This window comes from Onychostoma macrolepis, chromosome 17 (assembly GCF_012432095.1).
Source record: "Onychostoma macrolepis isolate SWU-2019 chromosome 17, ASM1243209v1, whole genome shotgun sequence".
Taxonomy (NCBI): Eukaryota; Metazoa; Chordata; class Actinopteri; order Cypriniformes; family Cyprinidae; genus Onychostoma; species Onychostoma macrolepis.
Genome location: NC_081171.1, coordinates 15,221,550 through 15,245,076, shown reverse-complemented (window position 1 = coordinate 15,245,076; position 23,527 = coordinate 15,221,550). Strand labels below are relative to the sequence as shown.

The window sequence follows — 23,527 nt, the reverse complement described above, 5'->3', positions numbered from 1 at the left end:
TATTCAGCAAGGATGCAATAAATTGATCAAAAGTGACAGTAAAAGTAAAACATCTTTTTTCAAATAAATGCTGTTCTTTTGAACTGAGTACTGAAAAAAATATTATGCAGCACAACTGTTTCTTGACCATCAAATCAGTGTATTAGAATGATTTCTGAAGGATCATGTGACACTGAAGACTGGAGTAATGGCTGCTTAAAAGTCAGCCTTGCCATCACAGGAATACGTTTTTAAATTAAAAAATAAAATAAAATAGAAAACTGTTATTTTAAATTGCATTAATATTTCACAATATAACTGTTACAAATATGTATCATTTGAAAGGGCACCACCCCAGTGACAGCTTGTTCCACACTGTTAGTCTAAAGATAATCTATTTGCCTTTAAAATTATAGTACAATGAATGGCAAGACAGAAAATTTAGGGAGAGCGTTCTGGATTCAAACCTGCATCCTTGCAAGCACAATGGCTCTTACTGTCATGAACATTTGCACTACTCACTGTGCCATGGCTTCGACACTTTGGTTTTGTTTAAAATTTTTCGCCATTAGGTCTGAATACCAACAGCAACAATTTATGTTTGCCACAGATCATTTTATAATTACTGATCTAGTATTACAGTAATTTATAGAATGTCTTTTCTGCAAGAAAAATGAGGGTGAAAGAGCATTATTCACCGTATAAAATTTTTTAAATTCCCTTTTTTCGACAGTGAAATGCTAGTTGATACGTACTAAAAATCTATACAATCCATATTACATTTACAGCACATTTTAAACGTGTGTTTTTATTTGTAAGGAGAGTGTAAGAATTTGTGTGTGTGCAAAAGAATGAGGTTGTGAGCTTGTGTGTGTATGTGTGTTACATAAGAGGTGTAAAAATAGACCCAGCTCTGCACCATTCCTCTTAGTTGGCTGCTCTCGCACGCACACTGCTTCACCGTACCCACAGGGCACACACAACAGTGCTCTGAACAACCCCTCACACACATACACTCCCTGCATCATACACACTCAAATTCACAAACATACACAAACTCACTAAAGCATCACACGTGCACCTTCACAAACAGAAAAGGTGGACATACTCCATCAACTTGGTAACCGAAACAATATAAATACCTTACAAAAGTCTTATTTGTGTGTCTTCTTGTCGGCATACATTTGAGCCTCCTCAGTGTTTAGAAGTTGTTTTTGTCCACAGACACTGAGAGGCACTTTGGTCACAGAAACGCAAGCCGCAGAGTTCGTGTGTAAAGTGATAAACCAAGCAGACTAAGATTCAGAGCCATCAGTGTGACACATGATTGACATTTTGTGTGACAGTGAAAATTTAGCTTTTGAAAGACACTGAGAGATGTCTGGTGTCAGTTCATAGGCTTCACATCACAAACACACTGTTGATGTTTTAAAGGGATATTTCACCTAAAAATAAACTTTGTCATGATTTACTCACACTCATGTTGTTTCAAACCTGTGTTCCGTTCACTCTCAGGGGAAAAAAAGTACAAAATCTGTCACCAGGGCAGTACCTTTTTAAAACCTACACCTTTTACCTTTTAGGTACTAATATGTACCTTTAAGGTACCAAAATGCACCCTTTGATATAAAGGTGTACCTTTTGAAAAGGTACTGTCTCTTTTCTGAGAGTGTTGTGTAGATTTGTTGTAAGATTTTTCATATTGATATTTCACATAGTTTTAATTTTTTTATTTTGTTTTCCATAGGATAGTTTGTAGTAACCACAGGTTGGGTAGAACTCAAAAAGAGCAAAAGCACCAAGAAATATGATTCATGTTCTGATGATAACCGATAAATGGCCAATATTAAAATTGTATACTGTTTTGAAAAGTTAAATCAGTCATTTGAAATGCTTTTAAGTGAATTAAAACATCACAACATTATAATGTTTGGTATGAAAACTAGATACTATTTTAAATATTTTAAAAGTATTATTAAATTATTTTTACTATTAAATTATAGTGTTTTAAAAAGATGAATTTACATGACAGCAAAGGTCATTTAATTGAATATCCGATATCATCCAATATTGAAAAAAAAAAGGGACTTGTGACATATTTAGTATTTAAGGATTTTTAAAAATGGTAGTAACAACACAGTTTTGGTGACCATAGACAATCATTGTTCATTCATTCTTTTGTGTTCTACAGAAGTAAGAAAGTTACAGGTTTGGAATGACATAATGACTATTTTCATTTTTGGGTGAACTATCCCTTTAAGTAACATCTGTGTTTATTTCTAGTTACTTGAGAACTAATGTCCCTCAAGCATTTTCAAAAATAAAAATAAATATGTGATTTTCGTTTTATCCTTTTCATTCACTCTTCCGATCTTTTTTTTCTCCTCCTTCCTCGTCATCCCACCAGGACAGCCACATAAGTGCTGATATTTGAAATGTCTGGATTGGTCAAAGCAGCCTTAGAGGACTGGTATCTGTCTGGATGATGCTGTGTGTGCTTTCACGTGCGTGTACAGCTTATTCACTCACAAGTACACATAGTAAATCTTTCCTTTCTTCCCTCCATCTAAAGCAAAGGGTGACGATTCTTGACCTCTGCATTAACAGAAATAGTTTTCCTGTGGGAGAGCCATGTTATGGAGAGAGGGAGACTGCGTGTGACATTTATGGAGTCAGCTTCTGCCCAGCTCTCTGCTCTCACCCTATTTGTGCGCTGACGACACATCTGCGGTGTCCTCCACTCTCGGTTCATGTGCGCTGTTTGTGTGTTGAGAGGAGAGATTCTGTGTATTATTCAGCTTGAACAGGGAGGATCATCAATAATAACTAAGCACCATGTGAGCTTGTGTGTGTATGTGTGTTACATAAGAGGTGTAAAAATAGACCCAGCTCTGCACCATTCCTCTTAGTTGGCTGCTCTCGCACGCACACTGCTTCACCGTACCCACAGGGCACACACAACAGTGCTCTGAACAACCCCTCACACACATACACTCCCTGCATCATACACACTCAAATTCACAAACATACACAAACTCACTAAAGCATCACACGTGCACCTTCACAAACAGAAAAGGTGGACATACTCCATCAACTTGGTAACCGAAACAATATAAATACCTTACAAAAGTCTTATTTGTGTGTCTTCTTGTCGGCATACATTTGAGCCTCCTCAGTGTTTAGAAGTTGTTTTTGTCCACAGACACTGAGAGGCACTTTGGTCACAGAAACGCAAGCCGCAGAGTTCGTGTGTAAAGTGATAAACCAAGCAGACTAAGATTCAGAGCCATCAGTGTGACACATGATTGACATTTTGTGTGACAGTGAAAATTTAGCTTTTGAAAGACACTGAGAGATGTCTGGTGTCAGTTCATAGGCTTCACATCACAAACACACTGTTGATGTTTTAAAGGGATATTTCACCTAAAAATAAACTTTGTCATGATTTACTCACACTCATGTTGTTTCAAACCTGTGTTCCGTTCACTCTCAGGGGAAAAAAAGTACAAAATCTGTCACCAGGGCAGTACCTTTTTTAAAACCTACACCTTTTTACCTTTTAGGTACTAATATGTACCTTTAAGGTACCAAAATGCACCCTTTGGATATAAAGGTGTACCTTTTGAAAAGGTACTGTCTCTTTTCTGAGAGTGTTGTGTAGATTTGTTGTAAGATTTTTTCATATTGATATTTCACATAGTTTTAATTTTTTTTATTTTGTTTTCCATAGGATAGTTTGTAGTAACCACAGGTTGGGTAGAACTCCAAAAAAGAGCAAAAAGCACCAAGAAATATGATTCATGTTCTGATGATAACCGATAAATGGCCAATATTAAAATTGTATACTGTTTTGAAAAGTTAAATCAGTCATTTGAAATGCTTTTAAGTGAATTAAAACATCACAACATTATAATGTTTGGTATGAAAACTAGATACTATTTTAAATATTTTAAAAGTATTATTAAATTATTTTTACTATTAAATTATAGTGTTTTAAAAAGATGAATTTACATGACAGCAAAGGTCATTTAATTGAATATCCGATATCATCCAATATTGAAAAAAAAGGGACTTGTGACATATTTAGTATTTAAGGATTTTTAAAATGGTAGTAACAACACAGTTTTGGTGACCATAGACAATCATTGTTCATTCATTCTTTTGTGTTCTACAGAAGTAAGAAAGTTACAGGTTTGGAATGACATAATGACTATTTTCATTTTGGGTGAACTATCCCTTTAAGTAACATCTGTGTTTATTTCTAGTTACTTGAGAACTAATGTCCCTCAAGCATTTTCAAAAATAAAATAAATATGTGATTTTCGTTTTATCCTTTTCATTCACTCTTCCGATCTTTTTTTTCTCCTCCTTCCTCGTCATCCCACCAGGACAGCCACATAAGTGCTGATATTTGAAATGTCTGGATTGGTCAAAGCAGCCTTAGAGGACTGGTATCTGTCTGGATGATGCTGTGTGTGCTTTCACGTGCGTGTACAGCTTATTCACTCACAAGTACACATAGTAAATCTTTCCTTTCTTCCCTCCATCTAAAGCAAAGGGTGACGATTCTTGACCTCTGCATTAACAGAAATAGTTTTCCTGTGGGAGAGCCATGTTATGGAGAGAGGGAGACTGCGTGTGACATTTATGGAGTCAGCTTCTGCCCAGCTCTCTGCTCTCACCCTATTTGTGCGCTGACGACACATCTGCGGTGTCCTCCACTCTCGGTTCATGTGCGCTGTTTGTGTGTTGAGAGGAGAGATTCTGTGTATTATTCAGCTTGAACAGGGAGGATCATCAATAATAACTAAGCACCATGATGGAGGCTGAAAAAAGAAGTGCTCCTCTGTCTCGGGTGGAGTACATTGAGTGCTCATCGTTTCCTTTCAGTTTTTAACTCCTTTTTTACTCGCATGAGACGAGATAGATTTAAGGATTTTGATATTCAGTGACACTAAAATCTATTTGGTCACTTAAACCACACTTTTTGTTTTGTTTTATTTTAAATACATTTACCTTTCAGAAGTTTGGGGTCAAGATTTAAAAAAAATTAAATAATACTATTATTCAGCAATTAAATTCATCAAAAGTGTCAGTAAATGCATCCATGATGTTTCAAATGATTTCTATTTCAAATAAATGTTGTTTGTTCAACTTTCAATTCATCAAAGAATCGTGAAGCAAAATGTGTAATGGTTTTCACAAAAATAATAAGCAGCACAGCTGTTTTCAACATCAGCTTTATTAAAAATCAGCTTCATCACTGGAATAAATTGCATTTTAAAATATATTCAAATAGGGAAAAAAAGTTATTTGGAAATGTAATATTTCACAATATTAATGTTTTCGCTGTTTTTAAATAAAATCAGCCTTGGTGAGCATAAGACCTATTTCAAAAATAAAAAAAAAATCTTACAAATCCCAAACTTTTGAATGTTAATGTATCCTCTTTAAAATGTAGACTAAATGTATGTGGACACTGGTTGTCAAATGTAGGTGGATCATGTCCATAGTTAGTCAATTATACATCTGTGTTAACTAACTTTAACTGACTTTGATCCACTAGATGTTTAAAAGTATTTGCAAAATGTCTCAGAATAGTTCCTGCATCATTTGTTTGCAGATGCTAAATGTTTGGTTTGATATTCTGCCTGTGCAGTGGCAAGTGTTAATTAAGTGTCCAAATCCAAATTTCTTTCTAGAAACATTTTCCAGTATAACTTGGCTGTGATGACACTCAGGCCTCAGGGTCACAGGGAAGGTCAGTGACTGTCGCTTTGGCACTTTGGAGGATCAGCCAATCAGAATGCAGTATTTTGGCCTTTGAAGAGAGAGCTACAGAAGGCACTGCGCGGTAGAGAGCTCATGGCAAGATGGCCGACATCCAGTTCTGCAGAAAGATACAAGAGAGATAGTAAATTCACTGTGGAGGAAAATGACAAGGGAATACTGGAAAACACAAACATGTTTCCATATGTTAACAAGGAGGAAATTATTCAAAGACTGCTATTTATTCTAATTTTCTATCCTTTTTTTTGCAGCAATATCAGAAAAGAATTGGATGTTGCTATAGAATAATAATAGAAACGTCATTGAAAAGATTGATGTATACAGTGTGTCTGATAGGACTGCAAAAGTTTTTTAAAGGGCTCTAATGCATTTTTATATATGTGTGTGTATGTATTTTTTAGGAATGGCACAGGGGAATGATCATGGCACGCAGTATCGTTCTGCCATCTACACCTGCAGCCCAGAACAGCAAGAGCTGGCCATGAGAAGCAAGCATATGTACCAGGAGGTGCAGTATCTCTAAACACACACACTTTCCATTGAATTCTATTGCTTTATAATGAATTAAAGGGATAGTTCACCCAAAAATTAAAATTCTGTCATTAATTACTCACCCTCATGTTGTTTCAAACCTGTAAGACCTCCATTCATCTTCGGAACACAAATTAAGATATTTTTGATGCATTCTGAGAGCTCGCTGACCTTCCCATAGATAGCAGTGTAATTAACACGATCAAGGTCCAGAAACGTAGCAAGGAGATCATTAAAATAATCCATGTGACATCAGGGGTTCAAACTTAATTTTACAAAGCTACGAGAATACTTTATGTACGCAAAGAAAACAGAAATAATGACTTATTCACTCAGAGTATTCACTGAATGTAAACAACGTACGCTGTTCTGTGTCAGCTGCACCACACGGAGACGAATTGTTGAATAAAGACGTTATTTTTGTTTTCTTTGCATACAAAAAGTAATCTCGTAGAATAGCTTCGTAGAATTACGGTTGAACCTTTGATGTCACATGGATTATTTTACCGATCTCCTTGCTACGTTTCTGGACGTTGATCGTGTTAATTACATTGCCGTCTATGGGAGGGCACTTCATTTGTGTTCCGAAGATGAAGGAAGGTCTTACGGGTTTAGAACGAGTAATTAATGACAGAATTTTCATTTTTGGGTGAACTTTCATAACCCCTTGTCCTACCCCCTTAAACATTTTTTATTTTTAGATTTTCCTAAAGATTTCATTATTACTTGTTTTTTTTAAGATTTTTAATTTAGCTAATCTATATGAGGACATATCATAGACTTCTATTACTTTTAGTTCAAAATACTTATTTTACAAGAGGCCCTATAAGAGAACTATCTGCATTTTTAGGTTTTATATATATATATATATATATAAGGTTAAAAAGTTTAGGGCCAGTAAAATAAATTACTACTTCTATTCATGAAGGATGCATTAAATTGATCAAAAGTTACATTTATAATGTTTCTATTTTTGAATAAATGCCATTTTCAGAACAACAATTTTCAGCATTGATGATATTGAGCACTGGAATAATAACTCCTGATGATTCAGCTTTGCCATTACTTGAATAAATTTAATTGAATTATAAATAATGTTTTACAGTGTTACTGTAGTTTTATTGTATTTTTGATTGAATAAATGCAGCTTTTGTGAACATAAAGTTCTTTCAAAAAACGTACAGACCCCAAGATTTTGAACAGTAATGTACATAAATGCGTAATTCAATTTAGTTCAGAAAACATAGCCACAGTTGAAATCCACAGATTTTATTTAATTTTTTTGCCCCATCACATCTCCAGCTGAAGCGGTCTCATTTCCAACCTCTCTTTTCCATTCTTTACCACTCTTAAACTGTCCACTGTTAAACGCTGACCGCCCACACCTGTCAGAAAAATGTGCTTGCGGGCGCTCATGAACGCAGCTCATCTGGATGGATGGAATGTTATCCCTGTCAAACTAGCGTGATGATGCTTTGTTTTGTGAGATGCAGGAGTTTGGGTAACCATCACTGCGGTAACCCTTTGCTCCTCGTGTCATCGGTCTTGCTTCCAGGGCTCAGATGTGATTTGGGGGTGAGGGGAATGAGGCGTGGGCAGGGAGGTTGCGTGACCCCTATTGGCCTTGGCCTTGTGCGCATCAGGGTAAAAGGTCAGGCTTGCGGGAGGCAGCTGTGGTTAAAGGGGCGCAATCAGATCAGGGGACCGAAACGGACGTGCTGTTGATGGCCCCTGTGACCCGACAAGCTGAAATATATACACTCACAGATATAGTGATGCAGAAGGGGTTGCACCCCACTGCATGTCAGCAGGGGTTAAATTGGGCTGGAGGAGCACTGTTAAGGCAGCTTCAATTAAAAAATAAAGTTGGTTCGGGTTGGTAGGATTTTTTAAGAAGTCTTTTAAGCTGACCAAGGCTCCATTTATTTGATCAAAAATTCAGTATAAACAGTAATGTTGAAAAATACTATCACAAAATTCATAACTTATAACGTAATTAATGTCTGTGATGGCAAAGCTGAATTTTCAGCAGCTTTCAGTGTCACATGATCCTTCAGAAATCATTCTGATATGCTGATTTGGTGCTTAAATAACACATCTTATTATTGTCAATCTTAAAAAGATTCATAAATCCTTTATGAATAGAAAGTTCAAAACAACAGTGTTTATTTGAAATAAAAATGTAACATTAGGAATGTATTTACTGAATGTCACTTAAGATCAGTTTAATGCATCCTTGCTGAATTAAAGTATACATTTCTTAAAAATAATAAGTATGATTTGAGAACTGCTATTGAGTGTTTTTTTTTATGGTATGTGAATGTTGTACAGTAGGTGATATTACATGCAGCATAAAGATTTTTGTGTAGAACGAATGGCTCCAGATCGCATGAAATCTTTTTAAAATATGTTTATTAAAAGGGCATCACATCTCCCAGACTTCATAGCCTTTCCCTGCAGTTGATGCTTGTGCTTCTCTCTCCGAGGGCAGAGCGAATCTGAAGTGGTTTCGAAGAACGGCTCGGTTACATAAGCAGCCGTGATGAGATTAGACATGTTAGTCCAGAGTCTTGTTAAAATACGGAGGAGCGGACGTGTGTGTGCATCTGTCATACTATGGAAAAGCACAGCTGATTGTCTGGCAGTGGAGAGTGAGAATTTGAAGAGGGACACTGAAATGAAAGACAGACGTGATGAGTGTGAAGAGATTGATGAGGCCTTTTTTTTTGAGGACACTTCCATCAGGTCAAATTCAGGTGATGAATCAGACACCGACATCACACGCAGATGGGAAATGAATTATTAGCACCCATTGAGAGTTGCACTCCGTCAGAGTCTGCCAAAACTCTGCCATCAGTGAGGGCAGTCAGGGAGAAGGAAATGCGGGAGTGGGAGAGGAAGAAACACTCTTTTAAGCGCTGTGGCTGAGGAGGGGAGGGGTGCTGTAATAAAATGTAGGAATTTGCAGAACATCAAAGAGTTTTTATTCAGTAGTGAAAGGGAGCGAGACGCAGGAAGATAGAGTAGAGGTACAATTCTGCTGCAGTGAAGCACTTTCTCCGAGGAGTTATTTTGGGGATTTGAATGGAAGTTTATGAATTTTCTTTGTTTATCTACTTGTGTTATGCTGCAGACATCAAAATTTTATTTATTTATTTTTTATGGATATGTTTTGGGGGGTTAAGATTCATCTCCTCATGGCCCAGATTAAATAATGTTGAGAGATGTTGTTTTTTTTAAGAAAAAGTCGATGCACAAATGTGATGTGAATGTCAACATTTTGTATGTTGGCATTATTTATATTTTTCATCTTATGTGCAATTTAATGCTTTTATATTATTCCCAATATTTAAAAAGGTTAGCGTAATTATTCATCAAAAGTAAAATTTTGTAAAATGTAACATTTTTATGTAAAAAAGCATTTTTTATGAAAAGAATAGACTATATAGATGTAGCACCTACATATGTCTTGTTTTAAAATGAATTATTATAATAATATTGTTTATAATCTTGTTTTTGTTCAATCCCTTTATAATCCATAGATAAGCAAAATAAAGTGTTTATGTAAAATATCACTTTCTCTTTGGCTCAATCACTCAGGTTTTTTAATCAATTCCTGATGGATAAAATCCCATCCTACATTTATTTTTTATTTTTTTCTGTTGGAATATCCCGTATCATTCTGAGACGTCAGTTTATGGAAGAAAAATTGGTTTTTAATGGCATTTGACATTGACTTTAAGAACAAAGAAACCCAATGTGCTCTAGAGCCACAGAAGAAAATGTAGCTTTTGATCCTTTTTAAGCGTGTTAGCTGATTCTGATAATGAAAAGGGCAGTATGATAATCATAAATGTAGTAGTAACAGGCCTAAATAGACTGAATTTTCGTCCAAAATTTTATTCACTGGTGTTGCCTATAGCTCAGGTTCCCAAAAGCGCTCCGTCTAAAAACAAAATCTCTCTCTGTTCCATGTCATGTAATCTTACACACATAGACGCTCATGCTCTCACACTTTGATCCGTCTCCTCTCACAGGTCACATGACCCTCCGCTGCCTTATTCCCTCTCACAAAATGCAGGAACAGCCAAGGATGACAAAATGGATTCCTGACTAAATCTTATGCACACACACACACACTCATGCTTACATGCAAACTAAGCATGTGTGGAGATGTGCGTAAATGCACAGAACATGCAAAGATCAACCTTAGCCTTTGCACTGTTTTTTTTACATTATTCCTTCTTCCTCTTGTATGTTTGGACTAAAGTGAATCACACACACACACACACACACACACACACACATATATATATATATATATATATATATATATATATATATATATATATATATATATATATATATATGTACACCTACACATGTTTTTCTGTTGGTGCAGCAGAACTATACAGCTTATAATATGTGGAAGATGCTGTAGCTTTTAGCAGAGACTCTAAACAAGCAAGAAGCTAGCTAAGCTAAATCTGTATCACTGTTTCAGGAATTTTGAAGTATAGCTTTTAGTTCATAGAAAGAGCTGCATTAATATTTATTATTTATATTGTAATGTTAAAAGTAGGCCAAGCTGTTGCAGTTAAAACGTACACAGGGAATGTGTGTTAACATGAGCATGTTAAGGTTTGTGAGTGTGAGTGTGTGTGTGTGTGTGTGTGTGTGTGTGTGTGTGTGTACCTGTTTTTCTATTCAGGTGGGGACTTAAACCTGAATACACACAGACTCATGGGGACTCGTGTCACGGTGGGGACCTAAATTGAGATCCCCACGGGTAAACAAGCTAATAAATCGCACAGAATTAAGTTTTTTTGAAAATTTAAAAATGCAGAAAGTTTCCTGTAAGGGGTAGGTTTAGGTGTAGAGTTGGTGTAGGGCAATAGAATATATGGTCTGTACAGTAGAAAAAGCATTATGCCTATGGAGAGTCCCCACAAGGATGGCAAACCAGACTGTGTGTGCGTGCGTGCGCGCGCGTGTGTGTGTGTGTGTAAATAGTCTAATATATAAGATGAGTTTGTGCTCACAGGTAAATATAAGTGGAATTAAATCTGATGGACAAAAAGGGAATTCTGGTTGCAAAGCATACTAGAAAATGGTTAGACTATTAATAACATACATTGGTGTGTGTGTGTGTGTGTGTGTGTGTGTGCAGATGCAGGAACACTTAGTGACATTAGTTGAGTCATCAAAGTCACATGAAGCATATTCAGATATGCAAATGCTTATGTAATATCTCTCTCTTTGCCTTGTTTCTCTGTCTCTCTCTCTTTCTGTCTCTCTTTGCTTGACTGTCCACAGAAATGTTCTCCTTCACCAGAAAGACACAGACCACTGAGCTTTGACAGCTTCAGCTTTCTGACACCATATCCACATACACATTCATGTTTTTCCCCAAAATCATACTTCCTCCCTTTTTAATGCACACTATTTAAAACAATTGCACAGTTTAAAGGATGATAAAAAGGGCTCCCCAATTTGTATTTTTAAAGAAATGTAATTAAAGAGATTTTTTGTGTCTATGTTTATTTAAAAAAACCAATGTGCTCTATGTAATCACAGGGAAAAATGACAATTTTAATGGATTCTGATTATGAAAAGTGCTGTATAACAGTAAAACACACACACACACACACATATATATACATATATATATGCAGTCATGGCCAAAAATATCAGCACCCTTGGTGAATATGATCAGAGGCGGCTGTGAAAATTAATCTGCATTGTTAATCCTTTTGACCTTTTAATTAAAAAAATAACAAAATAACCTTTCATTGGACAATAAGAATTTAAAATGGGGGGAAATATCATTATGAAATAAATGTTTTTCTCTAATACACATTGGCCACAATTAACAGCACCCTTTTATTCAATACTTTTTGAAACCTCCGTTTGCCAGTTTAACAGCTCTAAAGTTTCTCCTATAATGCCTGATGAGGTTAGAGAACACCTGACAAGAGATCAGAGACCATTCCTTCATCCAGAATCACTCCAGACCCTTTAGATTCCCAGCTCCATGTTGGTGAACTTCTCTTCAGTTCACCCACTCATTTTCTACAGGGTTCAGGTCAGAGGACTGGAATGGCCAGCAGAAGCTTGGTTTTGTGCTCAGTGACCCATTTTTGTGTTGTTTTTGAGGTTTGTGTTTGGATTATTGTACGGTTGGAAGATCCAAACATGGCCCATTATAAGATTTCTAACTTACTGATTTTTTTATCTGTTGGTATTTGATAGAATCCATGATGCCGTGTGTCTAAACAAGATGTCCAGGACCTCCAGCAGAAATATAGGCCCACAACATAAAAAATACAGCAGTATATTTCATTGTACACATGGGGTACTTTTTATCCCTGAGTTCACCAAACCCATCTCAAGTGTTTGCTGCTAAAAAGCTCATTTTTTAGTTTCATCTGACCATAGAAGCCAGTCCCATTTGAAGTTCCAGTCGTGTCTGATAACTGAATATGCTGGAGTTTGTTTTTGGATGAGCGAGGATAATTTTTCTTGAAATCCTCCCAAACAACACGTGGTGATGTAGGTGCTGTTTGACAATTTTTTTTAGGTTTTCTGACCCCGAGACTCAACTATTTTCTGCAGTTCTCCAGGTGTGGCCCTTGGAGAGTCTTTAGCCACTCAAACTCTCCTTCTCACCCTGCATTAGGACGCTAGACACACGTCCTCTTCCAGGCAGTTTCATAACATTTTATGTTGATTGGAAATTCTTAATTATTGCCCTGATGGTGGAAAAGGGTATTTTCACTGCTCTAGCTCTTTTCTTAAAGCCACTTCACTAATTTGTGAAGCTCAATTATCTTTTGCTGCACATCAGAAATATATTCTTTGGTTTTTCTCATTGTGATGGATGATTAAGGGAATTTGGCCTTTGTTTTCCCTCCTATTTATATTTCTGTGAAACAGGAAGCCATGGCTGGATAATTTCATGTTCACAATCACCCTGAAGTGCTCAAAATTGTGAATATGAATGGGAATATACTTTAGAGATATTTTACTCATAAGAATTTCTAGGGGTGCCAATAATTGTGTCCAACGTGTATGTGTGTGTGTGTGTGTGTGTGTGTGTATATATATATATATATATATATATAATTAGTGCTGTCAAACGATTAATCGCATCCAAAATAAAAGTTTTTGTTTACATAGTATATGTGTATATACTGCGTATATTATGTGTATATAAATACAAATATGCATATATTTAAGAAAATATTTATTTTTATATATTAATTATATTTATATATAATATAAGAATGAATATACATATATATATATATATATATATATATACATGCAAATGTTTTCAAAATATATACTGTATGTGTGTGTGTGTATTTATATATACATAATAAATATACACAGTACACACACATTATGTAAAAAAAAACCTTATTTTGGATGCGATTAATCGTTTGACAGCACTAATATATATATATATACATTAGTATAAATGGACTGAATTTATTTATTTGTTTTTATGGAAGAAGGTTACAGCATCTTATTAATAACTTATTGTTTTTATTATAAAATTCTAAATATGTAATCATAATTCTCTCACACACTGGTGCCTTTTTTGTGTGTGTGTTTTTTTTTTGTGTGTGTGTACTCTGCTTGTCAAGTTTTTGGTTCGCTTTTCTTATGCACACCTGGCTAAATGTTCTTTGTGTGTTCGTCTTCCTGTACACTGTAGCACGTTTAAGCATGTGATAATCCTATAAGGTAATTCTCATCATTTTTGCCTTCTAAATATACTTAATATCAGAGACATAATTTAAAAAATAAAATAAATGGGAAATGTTGGCTTTATGTTGTTGTAGGTATCTTTGTTTTTCTGGTGTCCATGCTGCTGTTATTATCTCATGGTGTTATGATGCACATGCAGCCTCTTTTGTTAGACATGAAATCAGAAGCAACTGAAGCAGACTTCTGTCACCACCTAGTGACTGAGATCTGAAACTACATACATTCCAAAAAGGACAGTTGTGACTGCTCAAAGCCCAGCACATAAATGCTCTCCTCTCTTTCTTTCTGTTGTAGAGACACCTCCCTCAGGTCTACATGTGAGCTTTAGAAATACTGTGATTGATGTTCAAAGATGTTTTGTTCTCTCCGTTTGTAATAGTAGTACCTAAAGCCTTTTTCTGCTGGAGTTTATGGATGCGGCCCCTAGAGGGAGACAGCACTTCATTCATGTCCCTTTGAAACAGTTTTGGACATTCTGTCTGGCTTTAACATCACATTCACAAGAAAGAGTTGTTTCAGTTCAAAATGAGTTGCTTCTCTCTAGACAGTGATCACATTTATCCTCTTCATATCAAAATGTGTCGTCATTTACCGTCTCTTTCCCTGTGTCTGTTCCTGTTTCATCTTTCTGCTATAGGCTCTGACTAAGAAAGGCCTAGGTGAGATCACCACAGAGATCCGAGAGCACACTGAATTTTATTATGCTGAAGACTATCACCAGCAATACCTGCACAAGGTGCCTAAAGGATACTGCGGGTTAAAGGGCACCGGTGTCACATGCTCTATTGGAGGAGAGAAAGATGAACTCTGACCCAAGGCACACAGACATTGTCTGCTATTTTAAAGGGATACTTCACCTAAAAATGAGTATTATGTGATCATTAATTCACCCTCATGTTGTTTCAAAACTAAATTATTTTTTCCTAATATTCTGCTGCATTATCGAAAATGAAACCCATAACAAAGCATTTTCATTACTTTAAATAAAATCAACTTTAACTGTAATTAAATAAAAAATGAAACTCATTTTATTTCAGGTAGTCTTTTTCAGCTAGGCAACATTTCTCAACTTGAAATAATATAATTTTAACAGACATTTTAAAAAGAACAAATACGCATTAAATTTGTTACAACTTTAAGAATAAAATTTAAAAATATAAAAAATAAAATTCTAAATATTAGCAAAATTATAATAGTATATCAATTGTATAAAAATAATTCTCCTGTATCACACAAAAGATGATATTTTGGTTGTTCTTTTTCATGCAATTACTTTGAATGTGGATTGAAATTCAAACCTTTTTTTTTTTTTTTTTTGTGTGAATACCTCCTTTAACAGGAGAGTGGTGTGTTTTGATCCATGTACAAAAAGACACATACATGCGTATGTATGTACAAACTGTGTATTAAATATATTTTTCTGACAAAATGTGAGTCTGTGGTATAACTTGGACTCCTAAAGCCAACAGCAACCTTCTGCCAGTGATATTTCCTCAAGCTAAATCTGTCACACTGTCTGCTCTAGAGCATCTGCCGTGTGGCTGCCTTATGCTCTGGCCAATCTCTGATCTCTATGGGCATTACAGTTCTGCAGCATTCTAATACATCAACCCCTGATTTAAGATACAAATGACAGATTCTGCCTTATAGAAACACAAATTACAATGCTTGCTTGTAAACAAGACTGACTGTAAACAAGACTCTATTTTAGAACAAACACAATCATATTATATATTATTATTGTGTAATAACTATTCTGGGAAAATTCTGTATTTTTTCTTCATTGAGCCGTCAATTTGCACGTGTAATGTATGTGTACCACTAGGTGGCAGCACATGTGAATATAAAAAACATGCCTCTAAATATATCTACTGTAGATTAAAGGAGGTGGAAGTGTGTAATTTCTGAGCCACCAGTATCACCAAACAGAACTGCCGAAATGACTAGAAAAGGAAAATTGGTAATTGCGTTACAAAGCCTTGAAATGAGAAGGTTAATTAGGCCTTAGTTTGAATACTTGGTATGTGTGAAGTGAGACTTGAAAGCTGGAAAATCTGGGGTTGCTAGGGTGTCGGTAGGCAGTTGGTTTCAAGATGGCTGATACGTTTTTCTGGGTGGTTGTGAGGGCATTTAGTTTATATAGCCTGAAAGCTTTAGGAGGAGTTAGAGATGAAATTTTGATCTGATGCTTATATATATATATATATATATATATGTGTGTGTGTGTATATATATATATATATATATGTGTGTGTGTGTATATATATATATATATATATATATATATATGTGTGTGTGTGTGTGACAGCAGTATATTGACCAAATAAAAATAAAATAAAAAGTTAGTTGACTTTCATTGTATTATATTTATAAAAAAAAAAAAAAAAAAAGGAAATAACTTTCATCATAAATAACTTTACTTATTTTTAATATAGTAGATCTATTGCTTTATTATTTGAAACCTAACAAAATGCTAAGATTGCTACATCAATTTTTATATTATACATTGTAGGTGTGTATTAAAAGTATATTTTAATTCATCCCTGCGATTATTTAAAAAAAAAAAAAGTTTTTACTACAACAGTGTGATGAAAATTTTGAAACGCTGAACTCCATTGACTTTCATTGTATGGGCACAAAAACGCATTTTTCAATATACACTGTTTTGTGTTCCACAGAAGAACGTAAGTCATATAGGTTTGGAATGAAATGAGGGTGAGCAAATGCTGACACATCTGTTATTTTGAAGTGAACTATAACTTTAAAACCTGCTATAAACAGGTTACTGTAAATATGTCTGTTTCACACCTCAGCTGTGTGAAGTGCTACACATGAGTCAGCTGCTCATTTTAGAAAATGAAAAAGCTTGACATCAAGCTAATTTGCTGACTGGCCTGAATAGAGCTGGGTAATTAAATGCTGATCTGTCCGGCTTAAACAGCGGTACCTGTCCTAGTTTACCTCGATGTTAGTTGAATACGAAGTACTGAAGTTTAGGTGGTATCTTGTACATGGGCTCAAGTGCACAGTGAGTTCTAGTGGTTCTGGAACAAAGGCCATGTGCTCTAAAACTGGATCAAAAGTTTGTAGAGTCGACCGAACGGAGGATTCTGGAAGCCTCTTGTGGTGTGTTGTCGTCTGCTCCTCGGCTGATGATGTCACTGTGTTATCTGTCATCTCTGACTGTGTCTCTGGGATGAAACGCACACATGATTCACACAGCACCTGTATGAGGAGACAGATTTCTGGGAAATGATACATTCATCTTCACACTCCCACATGTGTGCTATATGCATGTGTTTGTGTTTTCACCGCCAGACGTTCATAGGGGTTATATAAACACGTTTCTGCAAAGTATGGATCCCACTTAAACACAAACATTGGCGAAGGTCAGATTACCAGGATTTGGTAAAATGATCTTCATACAACGGCTCCAAAAAGTCATTTGTACACCTAAAAATGTCTGAACATCTCTGCTTTAGTTTAATAAACCTTTTCTCAGAAATAACTGTTTTTCTCATAGATAATTTGAAATCTAACAAAATGGTTAGGATCTTAATTTTCTTCATTTTTAGGAATATTAAAGTTATGATTAGGTGCTTACAATGAAAGTGAATGGGGCCAATATACACATATATTATGTTTTTTGTGGTAATCAACATCATGCTACAAATGTTGAGCTTAACTTTTGATTCTGGAATATTCCTTTAGGTGTCCAAAAACACTGCTGTATATTGTCTTGAGTTGAATTACTATGTCCAGGACAGCCGCAAATATATACATACACACACAGGTGTGGTGGCATGTTCAATGAACCAGACACACACACACTTGTACGCACACACTCTGACACACTGACAAATCTAGAAAAAGCTTTTTTGTTGACCGCAGTCTGATTTCCTCTGCTCTATTTTCTCTTTTCTTTTCTTTTCTTTTTTCTCTTTGTGTCTATCTCTTCCTGACACCTGTGTGTAGGTGTGGACCGTGCTGCAGGTGCTCAGTGTCTCTCTCTCTCTCTCTCTCTTTGGCTTTCTCTATCTGTCTCTCTCTCACTCTTTCTCAGTCTCTTCCTCCCCCTCCCTTTATGAGGTTATTTTGGTATGATGGTGATATTTTTTGCATTTATGCACATGTTTCTGTTTGGCTTGTATGTGCCACATCGCTATAAAAATCAGCTTGACTCTGGGTATGTCCCTTTGTGGTTACTGCTGCCTACCTATCTGATAGATCAGTGGCTGATTCTTAAAACTGAAAAAGTATGTTGCTGGAAAAACGGCCTCACTCATATCTCAGTGAAATGAGCTATATGTGGGACAGTGGTTTAGCTCTCTTTAGCTCTTTATGCGGCTGATAGTATACAGACGGGATCTAAAATAAACTAATTCAAAGATCAAACTGATCATATAAATTATATTGTGTTGTGTTATCTGTTATAAGCTGTGCTGTGTTGTGATATTATGTGTTTGGTTATATATTGTGATGTGTTATATGTTTTCTACGTTTTTGTGATGTTATACGTGTTGTTATTTGCTGCCTATTATTATCTGTTGTGCTCTGTTTTATGTTATGTTGTGTTAGGCCTATGTGTAATGTTATATCCTTTGTTGTGTATTGTGATGTTATGTTATGTGTCACATTATTAGCTTTGTTGTGTTAAGATGTGTTATGTTTAGTTATGTGTCATGTTATATATGTTATGTTATTCTCAGTGTGATGTGTTGTTACTTGCTGTTCTGTTTGATGTTGTGTCATGTTATATGCGTTGTTGTGTTATTGTGATATGTTGTGATATATGTTTTGATGTGTTGTGTCTTTGTGTGATTTTCTGGTTTATGTTGATTTATGTTATGCTGTGTTGTGTTATTGTGTTATGTATTGTGATGTGTTGTATGTTATTTGTTCTGTTACTGTTTTGTTGTGCTATATTAGGTTATACATTATATATGAAACGTTCTATGTTTTCGTGATATGTTATGAATGTGATGTTATTTGCTTTGTTGTGTTATGATGTGCTGTGTTTGGTTATATGCTGTTTTGTCTTGTAAATTGTTGTCTTATGTTATATATATCGTGATATGTTGTTATTTGTTGTATGTTTTTGTGTATGTTATGCAGAGGTGGGTAGAGTACCCAAAAACTGTACTGAAGTAAAAGTAAAAGTACTTGAAGAAATATTTACTCAAGTAAAAGTAAAAGTAATAGTCTGAATAGTTACTTGAGTAAGAGTAAAAAAGTATCAGATAAAAAAACTACTCAAGTAGTTAGTTACTAGTTACTTTGGATCATATACTGAATATAGTCTGTTTTTATTTAGATATATAGATATTTACATCAATTTTTATATACATACACAGACACACACACTGCCGTTCAAAATACTTTTAATGTTTTTTTTTAATGTAATTTATTTCAGTGATGCAAATTAGAATTTTTTTCAGCCTGATTTATTATCAATGCTGTTCTTTTTTAGCTTTCTATTCATAAAAGAATCCTGAACAAAATGTAACAGGTTCCAAAAAATATTAAGCAGCAAAACTGTTCCCTTTTGAAAAAACCAGCATATGCTGGAATGGTATGTTTTGAAGCATGGGATGCTGGTTTGAGCTGATTTAAACTGGTCTTAAGCTGGTCCGACCTGCTCAAGACCAGCACATGACCAGCATAAACCAGTATCCCAGCTTCAAAACATACCTAACCAGCATATGCTGTTTTTTTTTTTTTTGTTTGTTTTTTTCAACAGCACTGGTAATATTGAATGATTTCTGAAGGATCATATGACTCTGAAAACTGGAGTAACAGCTGATAAAAATTCTGATTTGCATCACTGAGTTAAATTAAATTATATTTTAAAGTTTAATTATGTATTATAAATGTATAACCTCTGACACAGAGAAGAGTGAAAACTCCTCACATGACCGCTACAGAACATCTGAACATAACGAAACAAATGCACATTGACGGATCTTCTTCCGTCTGTTCTGCAAAATGTAAACAAATGTAGCCTTTATTTCTGCAAGCGTAAATATTGTGAAAATATCAATATTAGTTGTGTCTAGGCAAGGCATTCCTCCTGGAACTAACACGGGTTTGGCGGGTGTTTATTTCATACTCTCTGACAGCTTATTTAATGAATAAATTATACATTGTATTTAATGTGTAAGGTACATGTACAACAAACTGGTAATGTCATGGTATCGTGTACTGTAATCGAATCTATACCTGTGGAACCGACAGCACACGCCGTGTTCATCTAATAAAGATCTTCATAGCTAGCAAACCATAGCATTTGCAGATTTGCTTTCAACTGACTGTAGATCCAAAGCCACGTCTTCAGCGCTTTTTATGTTACAACTCTGAATGAGAACCGCTTCAGACGACTCAGCGCGTGCGGCAGGGAACTAAACGAATCATTAAAACTGATTCGCGAACCGATTCACTGGTCTGCCAACTGGTTTGATCAAGCCTTCGAACAGAATCGACTCAAAAGAATGAATCATTCACGAACAGGCATCGACTTTTGGAATAAATTGAAGGATTTTTAACTTGTATTGCATTAAGATAAAGTAACGAGAGGAGCGTCGCCCACAGTAACTAAGTAAAAGTACAATTTTTTCACTAAAAATGTACTTGAGTAAGAGTAAAAGTACCCATTTTTAAATGTACTCTAAAAGTATTAGTTACCCAAAAAGTTTACTCAAGTAAATGTAACTCGTTACTACCCACCTCTGATGTTATGTTATGTTATGTTATCGGGCTATTCTGTGAGGCACATCAATGTCAAAAAGTGGCCCAATTCATTTGAATTCAGAATGGATATATATTCTCAATGGATATACATATTTATAAATGCCAATGCTAAAACTATAAGGGACCAATAATATATCCTAAACAAATTATGGCTGATAAATATTTACAGGTCATTGGCAGGTGAGGTTAATTTTGGATCTTGCTTACAAAAGATCATCTCCTCTTTCTCTTCTCTGTGTCTGTATTATTCCTCCCTCTATCTCTCCCTTTCTGTCTCTGATCATATTGGTGACTTTGTGCAACAGTATGAAGGCAGTGAGTGTGACAGAGCCAAACTGTCCAGGTGCAAGTGTCTGACTCCTCCCTCTCACTTACACACACACTTCGGCACAGGATGAAGACACTCGGCAGTTATTTCTGTGTTTCCTGTCTTGGGTCTCTCTCTCACACACACAGGTGCAGTGGAGAGTCACTCAGTGAGGAGGCCACCAGCCAGTCACATGCACGTGTGTTGCGACCGGACACGATGACACACTCTGATATTTCCCTCCCACCCCCACAGTGTGTGTGTGTGTGTGTGAGTGAATGAGAGGGATGGGTGGGTAGTGCTGTTACCATAGGGGCAGAGGTCAAAAATCCCTATAAGGGAAGATGTGTAAAACAGAAGAAAAAATAAAGGCGGAGAAATTGTGAGAGAGGGAGAGACACCGGTGCTCCACACCGCCCACATCTCGCAGATGTGCTGCCCGGAGAACAGTGAAGCTTACTGGGCAGCACAGAGACAGCAGTGTGCCCTCAGTACACACACACATACGCGCTCTCGCGACCAGGCGTGATTGCTCCATTAGGAGGTTCCTCAGCTGTGGCCGTTTCTCACACACTCGCATACAGCTGCGAACACACAATTATAGCCTACTTTGACCCTCACGCACAGACGCCCGCTCGCTTACGCACAGACGCACCTTTGAGAGTATAGTTCACATCCCCATCAGACCTCTGGGTGTTTCGAGAGAGGCCACAGGCATGTACAAAGCTTTTTGTAGCTTATTTGGGTCACCATCTGACATCAAACACGCTGTCCACTGCTATCGCCCATCAACTGATGCGTAAACAGGAAAAGGAAATGTGAATGTGATAAATATCAGCATGTTCTGCTGCAAGGTGCTTCACATTGACAAACTTGATCTCATGAAAACATCGGCAAACTCTTAAGATCTTAGATAAAACTTAGTTCTGGACTTTTCAACCGACAGCAGGCCAAGAACCTCCATCTTGTTTTTTCATTGAGTCGCATTTGCGCTGAATCTGAACTGTTTACACCAGTGATTCTCAACCAGGGGGCCTCAAGATGATTTAAAATGATTAAAAATAAAGACATAACAATGTTGTGTAAATAATAAAATCTTGTATGTATCTTGTCATGGACATAAACTTCATGGGCATTGTTATAGCCTATATTTTTAGGTATATTCTAAAGTCCTAAAATATTTTGTCAGGTAGAAATTGAGAGTAAAAATTTTCTTATACAGCAAATCATGAACCACTAGAAAAGTAATAGAGCCTTGGTATATTGTTGTGGACAATGAGGGGGCCTTAGAGTCAAAAAGAGCCACTGCCTTGGAGGAAAGTTTTATTGCTCAAAATGAAAACGGAAATGAATGTAACATGTCTATTTAGTGATAGTGTAATATCCTTTGGTATAAACCCCTTCCTCTGTTCTGGTGATTGATTCTTGTACTTGTTCAAACCATCAGATCCTCCCAGAGGAAGTTCAAATTAGAACTTAAATCACTTAAGTATAAACTTTCACTTGAGTATCAACTATGAATACTAATACTAATACTAATATAGTAATACTAACGGAAAATACTGTCACTTTGAGAGGTTCTTGTAATCTTTTCACAAGTTGCTCTTTTTGAATTTATGAGTGAGAATTGGAATTCAATTGGCCACACCTGTCAGGAAGTTGAACTGAATAGAAAGAGGAATTTGATTTAGCAAATAAAGGCCTATAAACCTTTAAACTTCAAGGTTTTTCACATTTTTGAATTGTATATAAGCAAGTTTGTTTCATCAGATTTTTCTTACATAAAAATACATTTACATTTAGTCATTTAGCAGACGCTTTTATCCAAAGTGACTTACAAATGAGGACATTAGAAGCAATCAAAACCAACAAAAGAGCAACAACATGCAAGTGCTATTACAAGTCTTGGTTAGCCTAACGCAGTACACATAAAAAGGGTTTTTTTTTATGAAACAATAGAAAAAAGAAAGCTAGTGTTAGTTTTACAAGAAAAGCTAGCAGTTAGAGAATAAATATACAATTGATGGAGGGTCAAATGTGTATTTTTTTTTTAAATAAAAAGAAGACAGATAGATAAAATAAAATTAGAATAGAGAGTGCTAGAGTTAGATGGTCAAATAAAGATGGAAGAGATGAGTTTTTAGCCATTTCTTGAAGATGGGTAAGGATTCAGCTGCTCGGATTGAGTTGGGCAGGTCATTCCACCAGATGGGAACAGTTAATGGAAAAGTTTGTGAAAGTGATTTTGTGCCTCTTTGGGATGGCGCAATAATGCGTCGTTCACTTGCAGAACGCAAGCTTCTAGAGGCACATAAGTCTGAAGTAATGAATTTAAAGGGGTGCAGAGCCAGTGGTGGTTCTGTAGGCAAACATTAATGCCGTGAATATAATGCGAGC

General features: G+C 35.9%; 1 protein-coding gene across 10 annotated transcripts in view; it reads left to right on the top strand.

Moving 5' to 3' along the window:
• msrab (methionine sulfoxide reductase Ab) overlaps nt 1-23,527 on the top strand; it is a 75,692-nt gene that overhangs the window by 32,353 nt on the left and 19,812 nt on the right. For 4 of the 10 annotated variants that reach the window (XR_009266639.1, XR_009266640.1, XM_058748499.1 and 1 more), the window contains exon 5: nt 6,171-6,277. Coding sequence is in view for 8 of the 10 variants with exons in the window: in XM_058748499.1 (XP_058604482.1) it covers nt 6,171-6,277 (107 nt within the window). In the remaining 2 variants the exon portion in view is untranslated. Of the gene's footprint in view, nt 1-6,170; nt 6,278-8,721; nt 10,480-11,616; nt 13,400-14,713; nt 16,248-23,527 lie in introns of those variants that run through there. The other 6 variants (XM_058748502.1, XM_058748501.1, XM_058748495.1 and 3 more) reach the window with 4 other exon arrangements.